The sequence below is a fragment of the Aulonocara sp. 'chitande type north' Nkhata Bay genome, linkage group LG5, assembly GCF_057382095.1.
Source record: "Aulonocara sp. 'chitande type north' Nkhata Bay isolate Kocher_YH1m ecotype deep benthic linkage group LG5, A_spYH_male_GT1.1, whole genome shotgun sequence".
Taxonomy (NCBI): Eukaryota; Metazoa; Chordata; class Actinopteri; order Cichliformes; family Cichlidae; genus Aulonocara; species Aulonocara sp. 'chitande type north' Nkhata Bay.
This window is the reverse complement of record NC_141348.1, coordinates 1441114-1460459: the sequence shown is the minus strand read 5'-3', so window position 1 is coordinate 1460459 and position 19346 is coordinate 1441114. Positions and strand designations below refer to the sequence as shown.

Sequence of the window (19346 nt, the reverse complement as noted above, 5' to 3'; positions counted from 1 at the left end):
GACTGTTGTTGTGATTTGGCGCTGTATAAATAAAACTGAATTGAATAACTGTTTTGGGGGTATAATCTTGGTTATGGTTCCCTGAGCTATAAGTCTGGCCCATATTTTTTCTGTACACTACCACAGAGGATTTTAAATCAGCCGTGATGTGACTGAAGTGCGAACTATTTGTATACGTATGAATATGTATATGTACACTACAGGTGAAAACGTTTAGACCACTCCAATTTTTCCAGTTATTTATTGCAAGGTCTGTCCTACAGAGAAATTGCAAAGAAAGTCAAGGTGTCAGTGAGTACAGTTTCCTTCACCATGAAAAGGCTCAGTAACAAACTCTGACAGGAAGAGGTCTGACAAACCCAAAGACACAACTGAATCAGAGGACAAGTTTCTGAGAGTTAACAGCTTGCGTAATAGGCGGCTCACAGGACATCAAGCACAAATTAATAGTCGTATTAACCAAGTCTCAGTTTCTTGCTTCTTCTTTTCCTGGTCAACCTCCATGAACTGATTTGGCTAATGTGCCTTGTTCCTTGGCCTGGAAGTCCCCCTGTTTTCTGTTTGATGTGTGTGTATGTTTGTGTGTGTATATATATATATATGTGTGTGTGTATATATATATGTGTGTATATATATGTGTATATATAATGGAGGGTAAAGTGCCACTTTGATATTACGCATGATTGTTATTCTCAAAATACTAATTTGGTTTTAACTCAAGACTGTACTGGAGCATTTTTGTGGCTGTACGTGAGTCTTTTGCGCCTGTCCCATCTTCACTCCTGGGCGGGAGGGGCTTGTACGGTGATCACTGGCTGAAAGGCACAGAAAATAAGGTTGAATATCATTACCTCTATGAGCCCTGTCTAAAGTTAGTAACAATGATTGTGTGGCCTATTCTTAATGGGATAACAAAAAAATATTAATTTACTGTGGAGGGCCTCAAGTGCCATGGTTAAATAATTATAATTGAAAATAAATCATTAATTAGATATATAAATAATTAATCAATCATATCATGTCAATTAATTTCATGTAAAAGATTTAATAATTTTTTATTTAGTTGTTTTCAATTGTAATTAATTAATTACACAATTCAATGGCTTATTTAATTAAGTCATATTGGCACTCCTGACCCTTCTGCTGTGTTCATGAATTAATTTTATCGTTCAACCTCACCCATCAAAGTCATGGCAAGATAATCGATTGCCATGAAGTGGATTTGGGGCAGGTATGCCAGAATGCATTGAAAACCACAAATGGCACAAGTGTAAGTAAAGTTTTGAAATACCTTGTTTGTGTATTTTGAAAGATTGTTAGCACAAATCTAACAGTTAACGGTTAACAAAGTTAACTGGCAGCAGGAACAACTGTCTTTGAAAACGTCAGAGCACTTTTGCAAAGAGGCTCTATCTCGACAAACTGACCAAATATTTGAAGATTGTGCCACTACATTCTCAGCAAAAAACTGTAGTTGGAGACACACAAACAGGGTATTTCAAAACTGTAAGTATAGTTTGGCTCCACACATGTCCAAATGCCTGTGTGTAGGCATTAATGAATATGACAATGTGACAGTGCACTGCGATTGCGATCATGAGCATCTACTCACTAGTTTAGCCGGTGGTCCACAACAGTTGACCACCTTACAGCAATAGGCAGCCAAAGTAACAGAGATGGCAAACAGAGTCGCCTGGATGAGCATACCTCCAGCACAAAAGTGGGCATTGATTTTCTGTAAATAGAACACAATACACACACATGACATATGGACATCTTTCATGTCATTCTTCAGCTCAACTTCCTTCATTAAATTGTGCATTTAGCATACTGTGAAGTGCCGTCACATTACTATTCCACCTATTTCAATTCATTTTCATTTATATTGTTTACATTTATTATAATTGTAGTTTTTCCATATTTATATAAATAAATAAAACTATATTGAATTATATAGCACCATATCACAAGCCCGCTGCCCCAAGGTGCTTTATATTGTGAGATAGCCTCTGTCAGTGCGCCCCAGGGTGGCTGTGGCTACAATGTAGCTTGGCATCACCAGTGTGTGAATGTGTGTGTATGAATGTGCGTGTGTGTGTGTGAATGGGTGGATGACTGGATATGTAAAGCACTTTGGGGTCCTTAGGGACTAGTAAAGCGCTATACAAATACAGGCCATTTACCATTTTTACCATAGAGACCTTACAATAATACAGAGAAAATACTGGTGGCTGCCAGTTATCTCAGTAGATGCACCAAGCCATCTTTTTGAAAAATCCTACACTATCGCATTCACGGGATTTTCAGAAAACTTCTGAAAATCTGTGATCATGATCACTTTGGGATCAAAGTTGTCCGAGATTCGTAGTAGACGCACCCATAGTGTTAATTTTAAACTTCTGCTCTGTCTCATTCTCGAGTTATTGCATGCCCACACTTGGTTGTCCATGCCATTTATGTCATCTGGCTTGATTGACAGATAAATCTGGGCATTATCTGCAGTGAAAATGTAAGCGATACCCAGAACAATATTGCCTAAAGGGAAGCATGTATAATGTAAACAGAACTGATCCTAGTACAGAACCCTGTGGAACTCCATAATTAACCTTAGTGTGTGAAGAGGACTCTCCATTTACACTAACAAATTAGAGTATATTTGATAGATATGATTTAAATCACTGCAATGCAGTACCTCTAATTCCTATGTACTGCTCTAATCTCTGTAATTAAATATTATGGTCGACAGTATTGAACGCTGCACTGAGGTCTAGCAGGACAAGCACAGACACGAGTCCACTGTCAGAGGCCATAAGAAGATCATTTGTAACCTTCACCAGCGTCTTTACTGATGAGTTCTCAAACCTGACTGAAACTCTTCAAATAAATCATTATGCTGCAGATGATCTGTTAGCTGTTTGAAAACTACTCTTTCAAGAATTTTCCCACATTAGAATAATGGAAGACAATAGATAGTTCTTAGTTTGACACTTCCCTTTCTTCCACTAATTTGAAAATAAAATGAATGTAGTTCAACTAAATATAATAACAATATTCTTATAAAGAAGGCATTTGTTACTCACCTCAATTTTATGGCAGATTTCACCGTAGTCCCTCGTGTCAAAGTGCCAGCAGTAATAGGGTGCGCTATCCTTAATCAGAGTGCAGGCTAGATTGACGATGGAAGCGACACACGCCACAATCTGCATCACCAAGCAGGCCCTTAGCTGAGAAAAACAGCTGATACAATTATTTGCTTGGAGACATGGATACATTGTGTAAGAAGATATAAAAAAAAACCACTTTAAATTTCAATCCTGATATAAAAAGTCAGTTTCACTCCTCCCACTTGTTTCCAGCTAGTTGCTAACAAGGTGACTGCTGGTGTCTGTCTGCTGTATTATGAGAAGTACTGCTTCTACATCCTGGCCATATGTGCTGTTGCATGTACTGGTCACTGCCAGTCCTGGCAGTAAAATGTCAGGGACAAGGTCACTTGACATGTGTAACAACCAGCTGCATTCAGCCTTACTCAGTGATTCTTAAAGGAAGTGAGACTGAGAGCTGTTCTGTTTCTGTGGCAGGGGACTTCAACAGTGGCATTAACTGATACGGTAAATATCTTCCCGTACTCTGTGGTTGCTGTTTTTAAGCTGTTATGTTGTATGTGCATGCTTGTGTGCACACTCACTGTCGGCAGATGAAGATTCTTTGCTGCTACAGCTAAGCTCCCAGCTATTATCACCTGTACAGAGAACAAAACCACACACAAGAAGGCTGACATTAGGCCCAAGTCTGGAATTAACCAACTAACAGAATTAACAGGTAGTGCAACTTTTCTATGAACTGGTAGTTCGATCCCTGGCTACTCCAGTCTGTGTTCCAAAGCATCCTTGGGCATGATACTATGTACAGGTTGCCCTCAGTGGATTCAGTGCAGTGTGATTGTTAGCTAGAAAGCGCTCAGGCATGAAAGGAAGTGCTTGTATGAATGGGAAATGTTGTATAAAATGCTTTAAGTGCTCCAGTAGAGTAGAATTTGCACTCAATATTTTCATTCAGCATACTTTCTTGTATTTAGCTATCTAGCTTGCTAGTAGTAGTTGGATGACTGCAATTAAACAGACTGGCGAAGGTAATTAAATAACTAATCTAATTTATAACACAGACAACTTGCCAACATGTTGCAGTCACTCTGAGTCTACACTGATGGGTACTACACTTATTTACTACATCCCTTTGAAACAGAGAACTCTATATTTTGAGTTATCTTCTTATATAAAAAGCAAGGTTGTTAAGTGCCGGTGTCATTTTGCAGATCAGTGATTGTCCTGCAGCAAAGATGTCACTATTTGAAAACATTTCATCTTTTATTCTAGCTGGACTTGGGATGCAAGTAGTTATGAAGAATGCAAGTTTTCTTGTCTTATATAGTTTCTCTGCTCATCTAATGCTGTGTGTGAAGTGTCTGCAAACTTACCAGGAGAGATGAGATGAAGAAAGGTATAACAGCGTACGTATTACCCCAGTTACTCAGAAACACAATGGTGCTGAGCATCGTGAAAACACTGAGGCTGATCTGAGTGATCTGAAGTAAAGTCAGGAAAAGGTGTCAGAAAATAAACCTAGAACAGTTGAATTTAATGATCTGGACAGATGAGTGAGTACTTTTGGCAATATAGTGTGTATATATAAACTAGTTGAAGTTGAAGACACACGCACGCACGCACGCACGCACGCACTCACACACGCACACACACACACACACACACACACACACACACACACACACACACACACACACACACACACACACACACACACACACACACACAATACCCCCAGAGCTTTGGGTTCAGCTTCCAGGTATTTCTCTTTCCTGTGGATGTGTTTCTGGAAGGTGAGTGTGACCAGAGGACTTTGAGCTGGGCTGATGGCTTCTTCCACAGCTGGTACTTCTTCTGAAAGCAGCAGTGAAAAGATCTCTGTTACTGCTGCACAGTTTTGACTCAGCTCAGTATCCAAACTGTGCTGCTAAACTTCACTGCAAATCATAGCGGTATTCATGTAAGTTTGGGTTTATATTAACATTATAACTGTGTTTACTCAGAGTCCAGAATCTCTGAGGGTGACAATAAAAGGCAGATTCCATCGTGGGGTTGTGCTGTACCGTAATAACAGTGCTGAGGGTATTTGTTGTTTCTCTGCTCACTAACAGCAGGCGTGTGTCGGCGCGCAGTCTATGTGCAGATTTAGCAGAAACAGCTGGATTGCAAACATGCCTCAGTATCAACACCGACATCTGGATTTTATCAGACGCACTGCTGCTCTCTCATTTCCCCTTAAACCAAAGCGGGGACATCGTAAATTTAGCACCGAGAAATAAGGTTGTTAAGTATTAAATAAAATCGCTCCTCTTGAGAATAAAGTCGAAATTCGCGATTAAAGCCAAAAATCTGCTTTGAGAAAAAAGTCGAAATGTGGAGATTACAGTTGTTTGGTTGTTTAGCTCATTGACATGATCAGCAGAAGGGTGCTGAAAAGATAGCGCGGAAAACTGCATCTGGTTAGAAGCAAAAATCCACAAAAACCTAGAAAAGCGGATTTGTACAAATGATGGTTACACCCGTGTTTGCACACGATGGGTGTTGTATCACAAGACGGCTGATCAGTTAGTTTCACGATGTTTTTTGTGTAGAGGCTACAGTTACAACAACTAAGCTACAAATGTCGATAATAATGTCAATAATATTTTTTCTAGTGTACCGCTTGTACACCATCGTTTAGATTTGAATTATTATATCGATATTTTACCTGCCATGATCACAAGATCCGCTGTAACTTCGTCCAGACAGCTCGCCAGTTTCCCTCGTTTATATGCTGACCTCGGGATTTTGTAGGGAAGTTCGACCCACCCAATCCTCTATCGGGGTGTAGTGGCAAAAAGGGATTTCCTGTTTTTAAACTGTTGTAATTTTTTTTTTTATGTGAAATATATGTCAAATGTATCCATCGTGAATGATATCAAGTCACCTTGAGCCACAAACAACATTCCTGTTACAAGTTAGAAGCCGCAGTCAGTTTTTTGGGGTTTTTTTTGGCAGAGTTTAAATATCCTCTATGAATACGGTAAAAAAAATAAAAGAAATCTTGTTGACATTAAAAAAATGTCATTTTTTAAGGACAGCAGACATTACAACAAATATGACAATAATTCTGTAAACATATTTTAAATTGCTAAAAAGTACTCGATTGCTTATAATGTAGGTATAATAACACAGAGTCATGAAGATACTTGAAAAAGAGGTAATTTTCACATTTTACACAGTATAGAATAGAATAAACCTTTATTTTCCCACGGATGAGAAATTTGGGTGTTACACAGCTCTTATAGCAAGGAGAATATAGAATATAAAAGGGAGACACAAAGTGTTCCTATATACATAAGCAACTGAAGTTCGTATATACATGTAACAATGTACAGAAATATGTATGGAAAAATTGCACAGAGCTATGTATAAAATGTACAGTGAGCAAACAAGCTGATAAGATGACCATATAACCTCTTTGTAAACCCTGTTCACTTTAGTCTATTTACCAATATAAGTAAAGACATTACATATAATAAAAACACATGTAAACACTGGAAATCACTTTTTGGCAGACAATCGGTTTTTGGCACGAGCTGCTGTATCCTCTTGGGGGCGGACCATGACGATGTCCTCCGAGTACAAGTGCAGTTTTCCCACAGTGTTTTGATCATGACACGTATTTAGCGCTGCTATGTTTGCTTTTTTTTTTTTAGTTATACCTGACTACCTGACCGAAAATAATACAAAGACAACATAAGAAAGCTAAAGTTTGTCATTCTCGCTTATTATGATCTCAGCTACTCTGTTTTTGGTTTTCCGATGCTCTTTCTCTCTGCTGTTTCCAACACTAATCTCTAAGTTGTTGTTTTTTTTTTTTTTGTCTTTTTGTTGTTGTTTTTTTTTGGGGGCGGGGGGGGGGGGGGCTTTTGTAGATATGATTTTTCTACAAAGAGTATTAGGAAAATATTTTTTTGAGGGGAAAAAGAAGTATGTGGAGAATGCAGTTCTTCCACGACTGCCACGGCTCCTATGCCCTCTACAGTTTTGTGATACCATCAGCACAGACACATATTTAGAAATAATATAATCATTTTTATTGGAAAAGGGCGTAAAAACAAGGTACAAAGTGCTCACATGCTGTGCACAACAGTAAAGTCTAACTTTTCTGCTGATGTCTTCATTTCACAGCCTCTGCCTGCCCTGACAGTAAGAGTGGAGCTGCCAGTCACTGACACAGTTATAACATCACAACATCCCTTTTTTATTACATCAACAAAAGCACACGAATAATCATTTAAAGTATTACTGAAGAGTTGGTTCACACGAATACATTTGACACCAGGAGAGAAACTCCTTTGTTGGTACAGTATGGTGTTACGGTGGCACGCAGAAGGTTTTGGTTGCATTTGTTCAATTCTTGAGACATCTCTCTGAGCTTTTTACTTCCCCGCTTCAAACCTACAGAGAAATTTAGCTTGTGCATTTCAAAAGTTAAATGTAATAGCACTGACATTCCTATTGCTTTCTTCCTTTTTAAAAAACTTCAAACATACATAGATTGAGTGGGTTCAGATGTCCTCTCACTTCTCTGTGTTACAGGAATTTTAAACAAAACAATCTGCTGTTCAACATTTATACGCTCTAAAATTTAAATGGAGTGTCATTTACATATTTCTCTACTCTTACTGGCCACTTCAGAATAAGCTGCAATAAACCATACATTTGTTCTTTATCTGACATCCAAATTAGAAACACAAATGAACCCAAAATGCAAATGAACAGCTTACTTTAAGTTACTGTTGTTTAAACTGCATAGTTCCCTACTGCCAATTAGTGGTTCCCTTGTGTCATTGTTGTTTATTCGGCATAAACACCAAATAAAACGTGCATGAGCCATTAAAAATCTTATCAGGATTAGACTAAAGTCATTAATGACCAACATGGAGGCTCCATTCCACTACAGTTTGACAAAGGCAAAGAAAGTAGGCTGAGACAATGATCAGTGCAATAACTGATGATCCCTTCAGCTGATGATAGCTAATGATCCAAACACAGTATACCATCACCTCCCTTTTTATGAAAAAAAATTAAGAGCATACAAGATGCGATTAAAAAAAACAAACATTTAATACAACATCCTGTAACAGTTAAAAAAAAAATCAGTAATGCTTTTAAAAATAGGCTGCTTCTAATTTTAAAAGAAAAGATGATTAAAAATGACTTTTACCTCACAACTCTTGAGTTAAGTGATAGCAACAGTTGGATTATGACTCATAACGGGGGGCCGCTGTTGTCAATAATGAACAATACAACTCTGTGATCCAAACACTGCTTATGTACCATAGTGACACAAATAAACATCCTAGCAACTGGCATTAAATGACAAAGTAAGCGCTCGACTTGTCATACTGGCGTTTCAAAACCTGACTGTATGGAGTGTAGAGTGTGTGGCTGTGACAATAAAATGAAAACCAGTATGCTTTTGTTATTCAAACTGATCTACATTTAACTCGTTTAAAACTAAATTTAAAAAACTTTATATTCTCAAATTGTACAATCAAGCTGTTTAAAGTAGCACATACCTCTGAATGAAAACTGTAACTAACCATCAACCAGTTAAATTAGGAGACAAAGACAGAAATGACAGGTTTCAGTAATCATCCACCTAAGAAGGTCTTAGTGACTGCTTATCCCTTTCTGGCCAATCCCCCTCACAGGGATTGGTAGCCATCGGTCCTCCTCTTGCGGCTCACCAGATAGGCCACTACCACCACCACGATGAGCACCAGCAGTGCCACTCCCACTCCAATGGCAATCTTGTAACTACGCTGGTCCGCAGGACAGTAGTCACCTGGAAAACACACACACACACACACACACACTCCCATTTAAACAACATATCACTTTTTTAAGTGACCAGTTTTCTAAGAACTGATAAAATGTCAAATGTCACTTTTGGAAGATTGTGGATGTGTGTAACAGAGTTCAGTCAAACTGTCTGTTCAGGCTAAATTTTATTCTTCAATCCAACAACTGACAAAGATAATGGAGCATGAATGCGTTCCATGAAACGTAACTATTCTATGAAATCTGCTTAGGACTGTAGTTAAACCTGTTCTTCCTGAGCTGCATTCCAGAGCAGTCGACTGTCAAGCTGTCACGCAGCTGCTTTAGTTTCCACTGTTGGAAACTCTAATGATGAAAAGCCACTCACGAGGAAGTATCCGATTTTTTAAATTTCAACCGCGTGTGTTGTGCATTACATGTTTTTAAGGACTATTACTGATGCAGCAATGAATAATCACTGCTTCCTTGCTTTGGCTTCAGGACCTTGGTTTTTAACTTTATACACATTTTTGTATGCTGATCATATTACATCATTTGCTAAAATATTGTTTGGAGAATATTATTCAAATAGGATGTGTAAAGTTTAAATCCCCATGAAAGATAAAGTGTTTTAAGTCTGAAAGTTACGCATTGCTGTAAGAAATAAAGTCATTCCAAACCTGAGAATAAGAGACTACAACTTTTTGACTTGGAATGGAAAACATTTAGACTAGAGTACTTCCAAACCTAGCTCGATGGACATTTCCTGCTTCCATTATTGTAAATGTACTGGTTCTTATATAGCGCTTTTCTACTCTATCAGAGAACTTTATACAACTTGCTTCATTCACACTAGCACTTTCTATGCTTTTTATACATAAGTGCTTACTATCTAACATACACACATTCCAATGTATAGAAAGCAACTTGGGGTTAGCATCTTGCCCAAGGATGCAGACTGGAGCAGCCAGGGATCAAACCACCAACCTCCTGTTTAGTAGCTAAGCAGCTGTACCTCCTGAGCTACAGCAATCCCAATACTGGCTCTAACAATGTTTTTAAGACTGAGGATGGTTTAATGATTAGTTGTTCTTCACAGGGACACTTACGATCTCCAAAGTTGTTCTTGGTCAGATTGAAGGCTTGCGTTCTGTCAGAATTTACATCCAGGGACAGGTCGTTGCCCATGTAAATAGAATCAGCGCTGCAGGAGTAGGAGTGTCCAATCTGTGCAGGGAACAGATGGACTGACTTGTTGTTGGCATTGTAAGTTGTACCTGCAAGTGTGAAATAGAAAGACAATTTTTACAGACCGATAATCAAGTATCGCGACAATCGAGTTAAACAATATTACACTGAAAGTAGTAGCATGACATGCTTAACAGTAACTCCACAGGTCTTGTCTGTATATTGTTGAGCAGGCACACAAACAAGGAAACAGCAGCTTGTGTTTTTTCTGTGTTTACCATCCATGTGCAACACTTACCTGTAGCTAAAGTATCAGGGGACATCCAGTGAGTCCAAACTCTCATCAGTGAAAATGTTACGAAATAAACATTGACTTACCGTTTGTGGTTAAAGGGTAGTTCAAGCTGAAAGACACGGCATCAACGTAGACGGTGTTATTAGGAACACTCTGAGGAATTATAACAAACAGGGAACCTTTTACAATGTAACACTGTGTCCAAATGTGACATTTTGGTTTTCGTTTTACTGAATCCACTGAACATTTTTCTGGGTCAGAGAGTTTCTGTGCTCATTTACAACAGATAAACAGGTTTCAGCAAGTACACATGCTGCTAGCATTTGAATTTGAAGTGTGAAACAGGAAACAGCTCATCCGACCAGTTTGACAACGTATTACTGTTTTCCTCTTAACCCCGGACACATGCTTGAGACCAGCCTACATAACAAAGCAATCTACTATTCCTGGCTGTCGTGTCTGAGCTTTTCTATTTAAAATCTGGTTAGCCAGGCTAACCACTACAATCTAATATTTAATATGATAGCACTATATTAAAGTATATTATATTACTACCGCAGTAGATACTCCATTACAGAACAGACTACAGAATTAAAAAAAAAAACCCTCACTTTAAAAAAAAGAAAGAAAATGAAAGTAACCCAGAGTCCCAGAAGCTTTGGTCAGCTTTGACTCTGAAAACTGAAAGCTGATTTTCAGCAGTGTGTCTTTCTTTATTGTGATATTATTGAGACCAGTTCACAAGTGGGGCTTTTATTAAAAGCTGTTGGATCTTTTTATGCTTACAGTAAAGTTGCCACCAGGAGCAGCATGCACTTCTACTAAGCTAACATTTATATTGGAGGCAAACTAATTACAAATGTTTCCTTCTATCTTTATTTTTTTCTGGCTATGAATCCATATTGCATCTTTGAAAATGATAACTGATGCACGCTCAATCCTCCAACAAAGGAAATCCCAGACAGTTCATTCTTTCGTGTGCCCACACTGTATGGGAGTTGTGGAAGCACAATCAAAGAGACAGGGGAAGTCACTTGGATGAGTGCGAAATATCTTGAAACATTTCTCTCGCTGGAAACACAATGTTCAAGTGAACAGAACCAACTCTCTGGGATAATAAATTCAAATCGATTAATTTTTGTGCATAATAAATATGACATAAGGACAACCAGGCTGCAGTTGGTGGTATAATTACACCTCAGCTGTATATTTTATTTGACATAAACACTTTAAGTGTTCAGATAGACTATCACTTACAAAACCACAGAATGAATCACATGGATGCAGTAGGGCGAAGCCGCCTGATGTAGTTTCCCTATGGGCTACTTCTCTTTTAACACTTCTGCAATTTATTTCGCTTGACTAGTATTTCCAGCTTACATAGATTTACTCGTCAAGGAAACTGTTAACACTCTGAAGTGCTAACCCTAATCCTACATCTTGGAAAAATGTGGAACAGACTTTTTTTTGGAAATGTGATTGTTTGACGTTAGAGTGATTATTTACTTTGTTTCCTGAAACTTAGAGCTCAGTTTAATAAAAACAGAAATTACACATTCTGATTGCCCATGGTTGAGACCAATAAGGTGTCTATCTGTTTATCTTATCCTAAGATTGCAAAGTTAGGGTTGTCATGACTTGGACGTCAGAGGTTGAATTGACGTTCTTGTCATAAATGTGCAGGATAGGGTAACTGTGGTAATTTCAGGTTAAGATGAATGATTGGCTGACCTCAGCACCTCTTTAACCACCTCATTTTGATCTTATAATGCTGTATATGTCACAGGCTTTGGGAAAAGAGTTCACCAAGTACCTTGGTGAAGCTGAAGTTAATGAAGCCCTCTTTAAAGGAAATCTTAAGGTTGGCGCTGTTTTCATTGCAACTTCCACTAGTACTGGTTAGATGTGGCTGAACAATGAAGATTGCCTGGGAATAAACAGAGAAGAACAAATGGTAAATGGCCTGTATTTATATAGCGCTTTACTAGTCCCTAAGGACCCCAAAGCGCTTTACACAACCAGTCATCCACCCATTCACACACACATTCACACACAAGACAATTCGTTTAAGATAACAAGGCAGCAGCAGACTTTCTTTAAAGAAACTCTAGTTCATGGGTCATGTAAGTTACCCGATTGTCTTGTTACACAAACACTGGCAATATTTAACCATTTACAGTAACAAAATGAGGAAATTAAACTTGCATGATAGCAAATTCTCTCTTCCTGAAGACTGCTGACAACTGAATCACTGAAAGCTGAGTCACATCCTCGTGCTGGACTCATTAGGATGTATTGCTAATAGAATATCTATATGCTATGTTAAGACTAATTTACATGCCACAAAACAAAAAACAAACAAAAAGAAAACAAAAAAGCTAGACAGTTGATATTAAGAAACCTACATTTGTTGATACTTTTCGGATCTGCAGCGCCATCTGAGCCCTCAGGCAGGTCTCACTTTTATTTTTTGTGATATTGTAGTATCCTACGGTCAAGCCAGCGGAGGGTCTAGGTGTGGGCGTTGGTGAAGCCGTGGTAGTGGTGTTTGGAGGCTTGGTGGTGGTGGTTGGAGCCTTGGTGGTGGTGGTGGTTGGAGCCTTGGTGGTGGTGGTGGTTGGATGCTTGGTGGTGGTGGTTGGATGCTTGGTGGTGGTGGTTGGATGCTTGGTGGTGGTGGTTGGATGCTTGGTGGTGGGTTTTGGATGCTTGGTGGTGGTGGTTGGATGCTTGGTGGTGGTGTTTGGATGCTTGGTGGTGGTGGTTGGATGCTTGGTGGTGGTGGTTGGATGCTTGGTGGTGGTGGTTGGATGCTTGGTGGTGGGTTTTGGATGCTTGGTGGTGTTTGAACTGTCAAATTGACTTGCAGGGGCGACAGTTGCTGAAGGTTTGGATTTGTTTGTGTCTCCAGCCAATGACAGCGCTTGTGGGACAAAGAAACAAAGAATCCTTTTCAGCATTCATACTAATTCCAGACTAAATGAACTCTTACTTTACTGTTGCTGTATTAGCTGACTTTTAGTTACTTTGGGCTTCGCTAAGAAAACACAAACTTTCTTATTGCTTACATTTTTGCTTAAATAAGTTCTGGCTATGTATTTATTCACACGGTAGTTTTATCATTACATTTAATGATATTAAATGAAATGAAGGTCCAATGTGCTTTCATTACCAGCTGCTCAAACTACTGTTTGATGGGATCAAACAGTAGTTTGAGTAGAGTAGAGCGGGATTACTCAAAGCTTCTATGATGGAAATGTGTGTGTATGTCTTTTCCCTTTCTGCTCTCTATTATTAGTCTGTATATCACTTTGGTCAACCTGAGTTGTTTTTAAATGTGCTTATAAATAAATTGACAAGATATCAGTATAAACGGTCTCTGCACATTAAACAAAATAATTTTATTACAAATCAAGCAATCGATTTTCTTGACTGATCAATTAATCAACAAAATACGAATAGTGAAGTTATAAACATTAAGGTAGGTTTAAGGTTTGTATTCGGTTGCGGAAATCATGTTCTAAAAACAACAGCTGTCATCTGTCAGCAGACATGTGACTCGGTCTTGCAACAATATCGAAAGACAAATTTCTGTCTCGCCCACAATCTAGGAAGTCCCTGTGAAGTAGAGTTTCACATACATTGTATTTCGTGACAACGTCCGTGGGTAAGCACACACAGACAAAGCCCCATTTTGAGCCTTTTTGTTTATATATTATATAACACAGTATCTTTGTAGACTCTAAACACTTACTGTGGCACTTAAGCACAAAACTAACAGCGAGATCTGACGTGAGTTACGCCTTTCTTTTTCATATATGGATCTCGTTTATTTTAATATTAGTATTGTTTAGGGGTCTTACCTGAAAGCGCACAGCACGCGATAAAGACGAAAACAACAGTCCTCAGCATGATGGCAAGCGCAGAGCAGTGGGGAACCAGGAGCTTTGGAGCGATGCCGTCGCGCCTCCACCTATAAATACCTCACTTTTCAAGCAGCAGGAAGTCCATGCTTAAAAAAATAAAAGCATCCGTATCCGCAGTCAGCGCTGAAAATGTACTATTCTGAGTAACAGCTTCTCATTCAGTAATTTTTTTTTTCGAAATAGGGCAAGCTGCCCTTGCAGTACTATAGTGCAAACCCCAACAATTAGACAGTCCTTGAGCGACGGTGGTGAGGAAGGACTTTCTTCTTATTTTTTTTTTTTAGGACGAGACCACCAACAGAACCAGCCTCGTAAACAACGTGAAATTAAGGAATTACAAAATCCATTCTAGTAGTATACAAATAATAATAGTTTTTTTCTACAGGCACTTTACTTTAAAGTTACGTTTAAAATGTGCAAAGTATCACTATGCTTCCCACTTCAAATTGATGTTTTGATAAATTATTAAATAGTATTCCGTTCTATATAATGAAATGTGTTTTGTTTAAAATGTAAGTTTTAGAGTGTGATCATGCGTGGAATTAATATTGTAGATGAATTTAAGTTTAAGAAGAGGTAGACAGAGAAATTAGTTAATTTTTTTGGCCTCTCCTGAAGGCCAAGAACAAATTTAATTTCCCAAGTGGACCGTTACGGCTTTTAGCTATACTGGTCCACTTGATAGTTATAGTCTACTGGATTTTTATTAGGATTTTTTTTTTTTATTGTCGGTTATTACAGTCAGAACTGACAGAAATTTTGTGAAGAGAGAGAGAGAGAGAAAGCGAGAAGACACTGAAAATCTGCTTCATCGCCTGCTAACACCCCCCCCAAAAAAAAACAAAAAAAAAAAAAACACATTAGGGAAACCACAGCAACAACCACCATATGCAAAAGTAACAGTAACTCATGAATATAAAATTTTTATGAGCAACACACAGTATTAATAATGATATGTTTAGAGGCAGCAGCCAACCAATATAGCTGCATTTTACCACAGCCAGGAACGGGGATTTGACTTGTTCTGCAAGGAAACGTGAAGTATGAATTTTATTTTGAAAGCATCAACAGACAGAATAATTACGAAGATTTAAAACTTCAGAAATGAGCAACAGCAAGGAAACGAAACCAACAAGACTGCTAGCAGGAGGGAACCCACAGTCTCAGCGCTAACAGAAAGGTCGATGAGTAAAACAAAACTCCAGATTTCTGTCTGACACTCACAAACACTCTCTTAAACGGCTGCTAGCAGTTCGCTTTGATCTGATCGGAGCGTCATTATCAGTAGTTACAATTGGCACGTTAGTAGGAGGGTAATGCTGCAAGTCAACATGCAGGTTGTAGGCTAGTACAATTATTATTACTGCTAGTAGAAACTAATACTATAAACAGCATAACTGCAAGTATTTTAGCCTTAGTAATAGCAGTAGCTATAGCGATAGGACTTTATATTAGTGGTAAAAAAAAAAAAAGTGTTGTTATGATACTGACGGATTATTAATACAAAGCAGTAAGAATTAAGGTTGCCATAATTAAGCTAACATAACTTAAATCTAATGACAGTGCAGTAGTTATGAGCAGTGATGGTACAGAAGGTTCTAGTATTAACTATATAATCAAAGTTCAATACACACTCCAGGTCAAAAACAGAGAGAACAAACACAAATAATGACATGCTACGGCACATATACTTAACACAAACATGGCTTTAAAAGAATATAAGTATAAATACTGTGTCCTACAGAGTGAAAGGTGCACTTAGTGTAAATATAAATGGTTAACTTTCTGACTGTTAGCATAAATAGACAGAACATGTCATGTGACACGAAAACAGGAAATAAGGTGGTTCCCAGAAACACACAAGCAGGTGACACTGCCAGTCATCCTCGTGACGCTTCAGGATTGCATTGAATGCACCCAAACATGTTAGTTTTTCTTTTTACATTTACAATCAGTGAAGTTACAGGTAACTGCACAAAAACCTCACTGAGGTTAAGATAGTGAAATAACTCAAGTATAAGCTGGCATGGCTTAACTATAAGTTCTGCATGTTCTGTGCATCATCAAACATACATTTTCTAGACAATAAAAATCCAACAAAAAATCAAACAAACCAGCTGCATTGTAGGAAGTAGAGGCGTGTTAATCCCCAAGGCAGGACACACACGCATGAATGTCAGACTGCAATACTCTTGCTAGTGCAGAAGATTAGGGAAAAGTCATTGAAATGATAAAAGTAGGAACATTTGCATACTGATAGATTTTTCTTTTCTCTTTAATTTAAAAACTGGACAAACATAATCTGCCCAAAACTGTGCCTGCCGTGTTGTTATTAAAAATGACTGCCATACAAAATAAAAGATTATATTTGCAATATTTTGAAAGACACAGACATTCAAGTAACCGTTGACAAAACGTATATGTGTTCACCAGTGCCACCTTATGATGAGTTGGTGCTCCTCCCTCAGCAGAGAAGGCTGCAATTAACAAGGGGTACCCTGTTGTGTTTTCTGATTTTTAAAGAAATCCTGATTTTCTCCAGATTTAATTCATGTATGTTAGTAATCACAGCTACTACATCATTGGTACCTTTTTAACGGATCAAGACTTTCTTGTGGCCATTTTTTAAACAATAGATGTGAGATAGGCCTCATGTTAGTTTCTTTATGACCCGCAGTTGTTTGCACTTTTAGACCTGTGGTGAGCGTACAATGTTCACTACAAAGATAGCCTCGATGGGTGATGGCCAGACGGTTTTAAAGACAACTGTTTTCAACGCTCAGTGTTTCATATACAACCCTTATTATTGCAGGGTCTTTACCCAAAAGCCTCTGTTGTGGTGTTTTGATGCTATATTAATAAAACTGAATAAACAAAAATTGAAATTGAACCCAATTGCAAAAAACTTGGGATGCTGTGAAAATTGTGAATTCAATTTAATTTTATTTATATAAAACAAAAGTTGCTTAAATGCACTTTATATTTTAAGATAAAGGCCCTAAAATAATGCAGTGAAAACCCAACAATTAGATGACCCTTGGTGACAATGGGAAGAAAAATCTCCCTTTTAACAGGAAGTAACCGCAGCAGAACCAGGCTGAGAGACAATTCAAAATATTAACTCCTTTTGAATTTGAGCAACACGTCTAAAAAAACAGGAGGAACATTTTAACTAGATTCACTGGCAACAGGTAGTAATATGATGAGATGCCAAAGAACATGTTAGAGAAGAAAACCCTTTAAACAAAAAACATACTTCACATTTTTAGTACATCTGGGTATTTAACTTTAAAACAGTACCACAGTACCTAACGATGGAATATAAACTCCTTCCTCTTTGAGGCTAACAAAATCTTTTATCAGTTATTCTAATGCAGCACTCTTCCCCCTTTTTGTTATATCATCAGCCTTGAAGAGAATGGCATGATAGATTTCCACAATATATTTTAGTAATCTTTTTTTTTAAGACTTTTAATGGTTTTAGTCTTGGCAATTTATCAGAACAGATTTTCTATTTTATGAGCTGGTTAGAACGCTTCCTGAAGATCCAAGGACACAATTTAAAGATTTGTCTTGATGCATGCTCAATCATCCACGTAAGGAAATCCCAAAAAGGTGATTCTGTTTATCTGGAAAAAGTGTTTTCAGTGGGAGAAACATTTTATAACTCATTCAGTCTCAGCTGACTGCAGGTTTCCCCAACTTTATAAAGAGTATATTTGCATAATGACTGAAACTATAAGCACTAGCAAAGCAAAAGGCTGTGAGGGCAGTTTCTTGATCATTAATATGTAAATTGTCATGATCAGTGGTGAAACACTAATCACCAATGATCATTGATTGACCATTGATCGGTGGCCATGAGTCCCATTCACAGAGAGTTGGGGAATGGCTGCAATCACAGCATTATAAGATGGTAAGATGATAACCCTTAGGCCCCCTCCTTGATTCAGAGATGGTCTTTCCCTTTTCACGTAAATGTAAAAGTTTTTGTCAGGGTGAGATGAAGTAGGACCCAAAATTGCACATGCAGAGGGAAAAGGAGGTTTAACTAAAGGCGAGCACTTTAATGAGCTGAGAAGTAAACTTGACATAAGCAGAAATACAAAACAAAACAGGAAACTAAATAAAAGCTGATTATAGCAACTCAGGTATGGATGCAGAGACAGACAGAGCTTGACATAGACAGACATGATTGGGGATGCTGGGAAGGAGGAGCGGGATTTTGAATTCAATTCTGAATTTCACAGAGAGCCAATGAAGCCAATACAGGAGAAATCTGCTCTCTTTTCTCGTCCCTGTCAGTACATTTTGGATTAACTGAAGGCTTTTCAGGGAGTTTTTAGGACTTTCTGATAATAATGAATTACAGTAGTCCAGCCTGGAAGGAATAAATGCATGAACTTGTTTTTCAGCGTCACTCTGAGACAGGATATTTGTATGCTGCGCTACATATTTGTTTAATATGTGCATTGAAGGACATGCCCTGGTCAAAAATGACTCGAAGATTCCTCACAGCACTACTGGAGGCCAAGGTAATGCCATCCGGAGGAAGTATCTGGTTAGATACCATATTTCTAAGAATTTTAGCAACAAGTAGTTTTATTTGAATTTAGAAGCAGAAAGTTAGCGGCCATCCAGGTCTTTATGTCTCTAAGACATTCCTGCAGTTTAACTAATTGCTGTGTTATCTGGCTTCACGGATAGATAGTGTGTCATCTGCATAGCAGTAAAAATGTATGCTATGCCTTCTGATGATACTGCTTAAGGGAAGCATGTAAAATGTAAACAGAACTGATTCATCTGAACCCTGTGAAACACCATAATTGACCTTAGTGTGTGAAGAGGACTCTCCATTTACATGAACAAATTGGAGTCTATTAGATAGATATGATACATGATGGTTTAACTACTGCTAGACTGAAAGCCTGTGGTGCATAGCCGATTAATTGAGATAGGTTGGTCATATTTAAGATTGACACATTAATTAATGGTACGACTTTTTTGAGGTGTTCTTGTAGA

At 38.1% G+C, this 19346-nt stretch overlaps 2 protein-coding genes across 3 annotated transcripts; both read right to left on the bottom strand.

The window, feature by feature from the left end:
* Positions 1–222: 222 nt before the first annotated feature.
* Positions 223–5947, bottom strand: LOC147329613 (membrane-spanning 4-domains subfamily A member 4A-like). 2 transcript variants are annotated; one of them, XM_086290894.1, is made up of 7 exons: positions 5812–5947; positions 4837–4958; positions 4478–4585; positions 3689–3742; positions 3081–3224; positions 1613–1735; positions 223–815 (listed from the first exon to the last, which is right to left on the bottom strand). In XM_086290894.1, the coding sequence occupies exons 1-7, from the start codon at positions 5816–5818 to the stop codon at positions 777–779; spliced, it is 597 nt and encodes a 198-aa protein (XP_086147020.1). In that variant the 5' UTR covers positions 5819–5947; the 3' UTR covers positions 223–776. The 2 variants fall into 2 exon arrangements, with proteins under 2 accessions (XP_086147020.1, XP_086147021.1); XM_086290895.1 differs by having other exon boundaries at positions 4837–4955; positions 5812–5912.
* Positions 5948–7160: 1213 nt separating this feature from the next.
* cd68 (CD68 molecule) lies at positions 7161–14394 on the bottom strand. The gene is made up of 6 exons (XM_086290890.1): positions 14262–14394; positions 12804–13321; positions 12212–12325; positions 10482–10551; positions 10025–10192; positions 7161–8940 (listed from the first exon to the last, which is right to left on the bottom strand). The coding sequence occupies exons 1-6, from the start codon at positions 14308–14310 to the stop codon at positions 8801–8803; spliced, it is 1059 nt and encodes a 352-aa protein (XP_086147016.1). The 5' UTR covers positions 14311–14394; the 3' UTR covers positions 7161–8800.
* Between the last annotated feature and the right edge of the window lie 4952 nt (positions 14395–19346).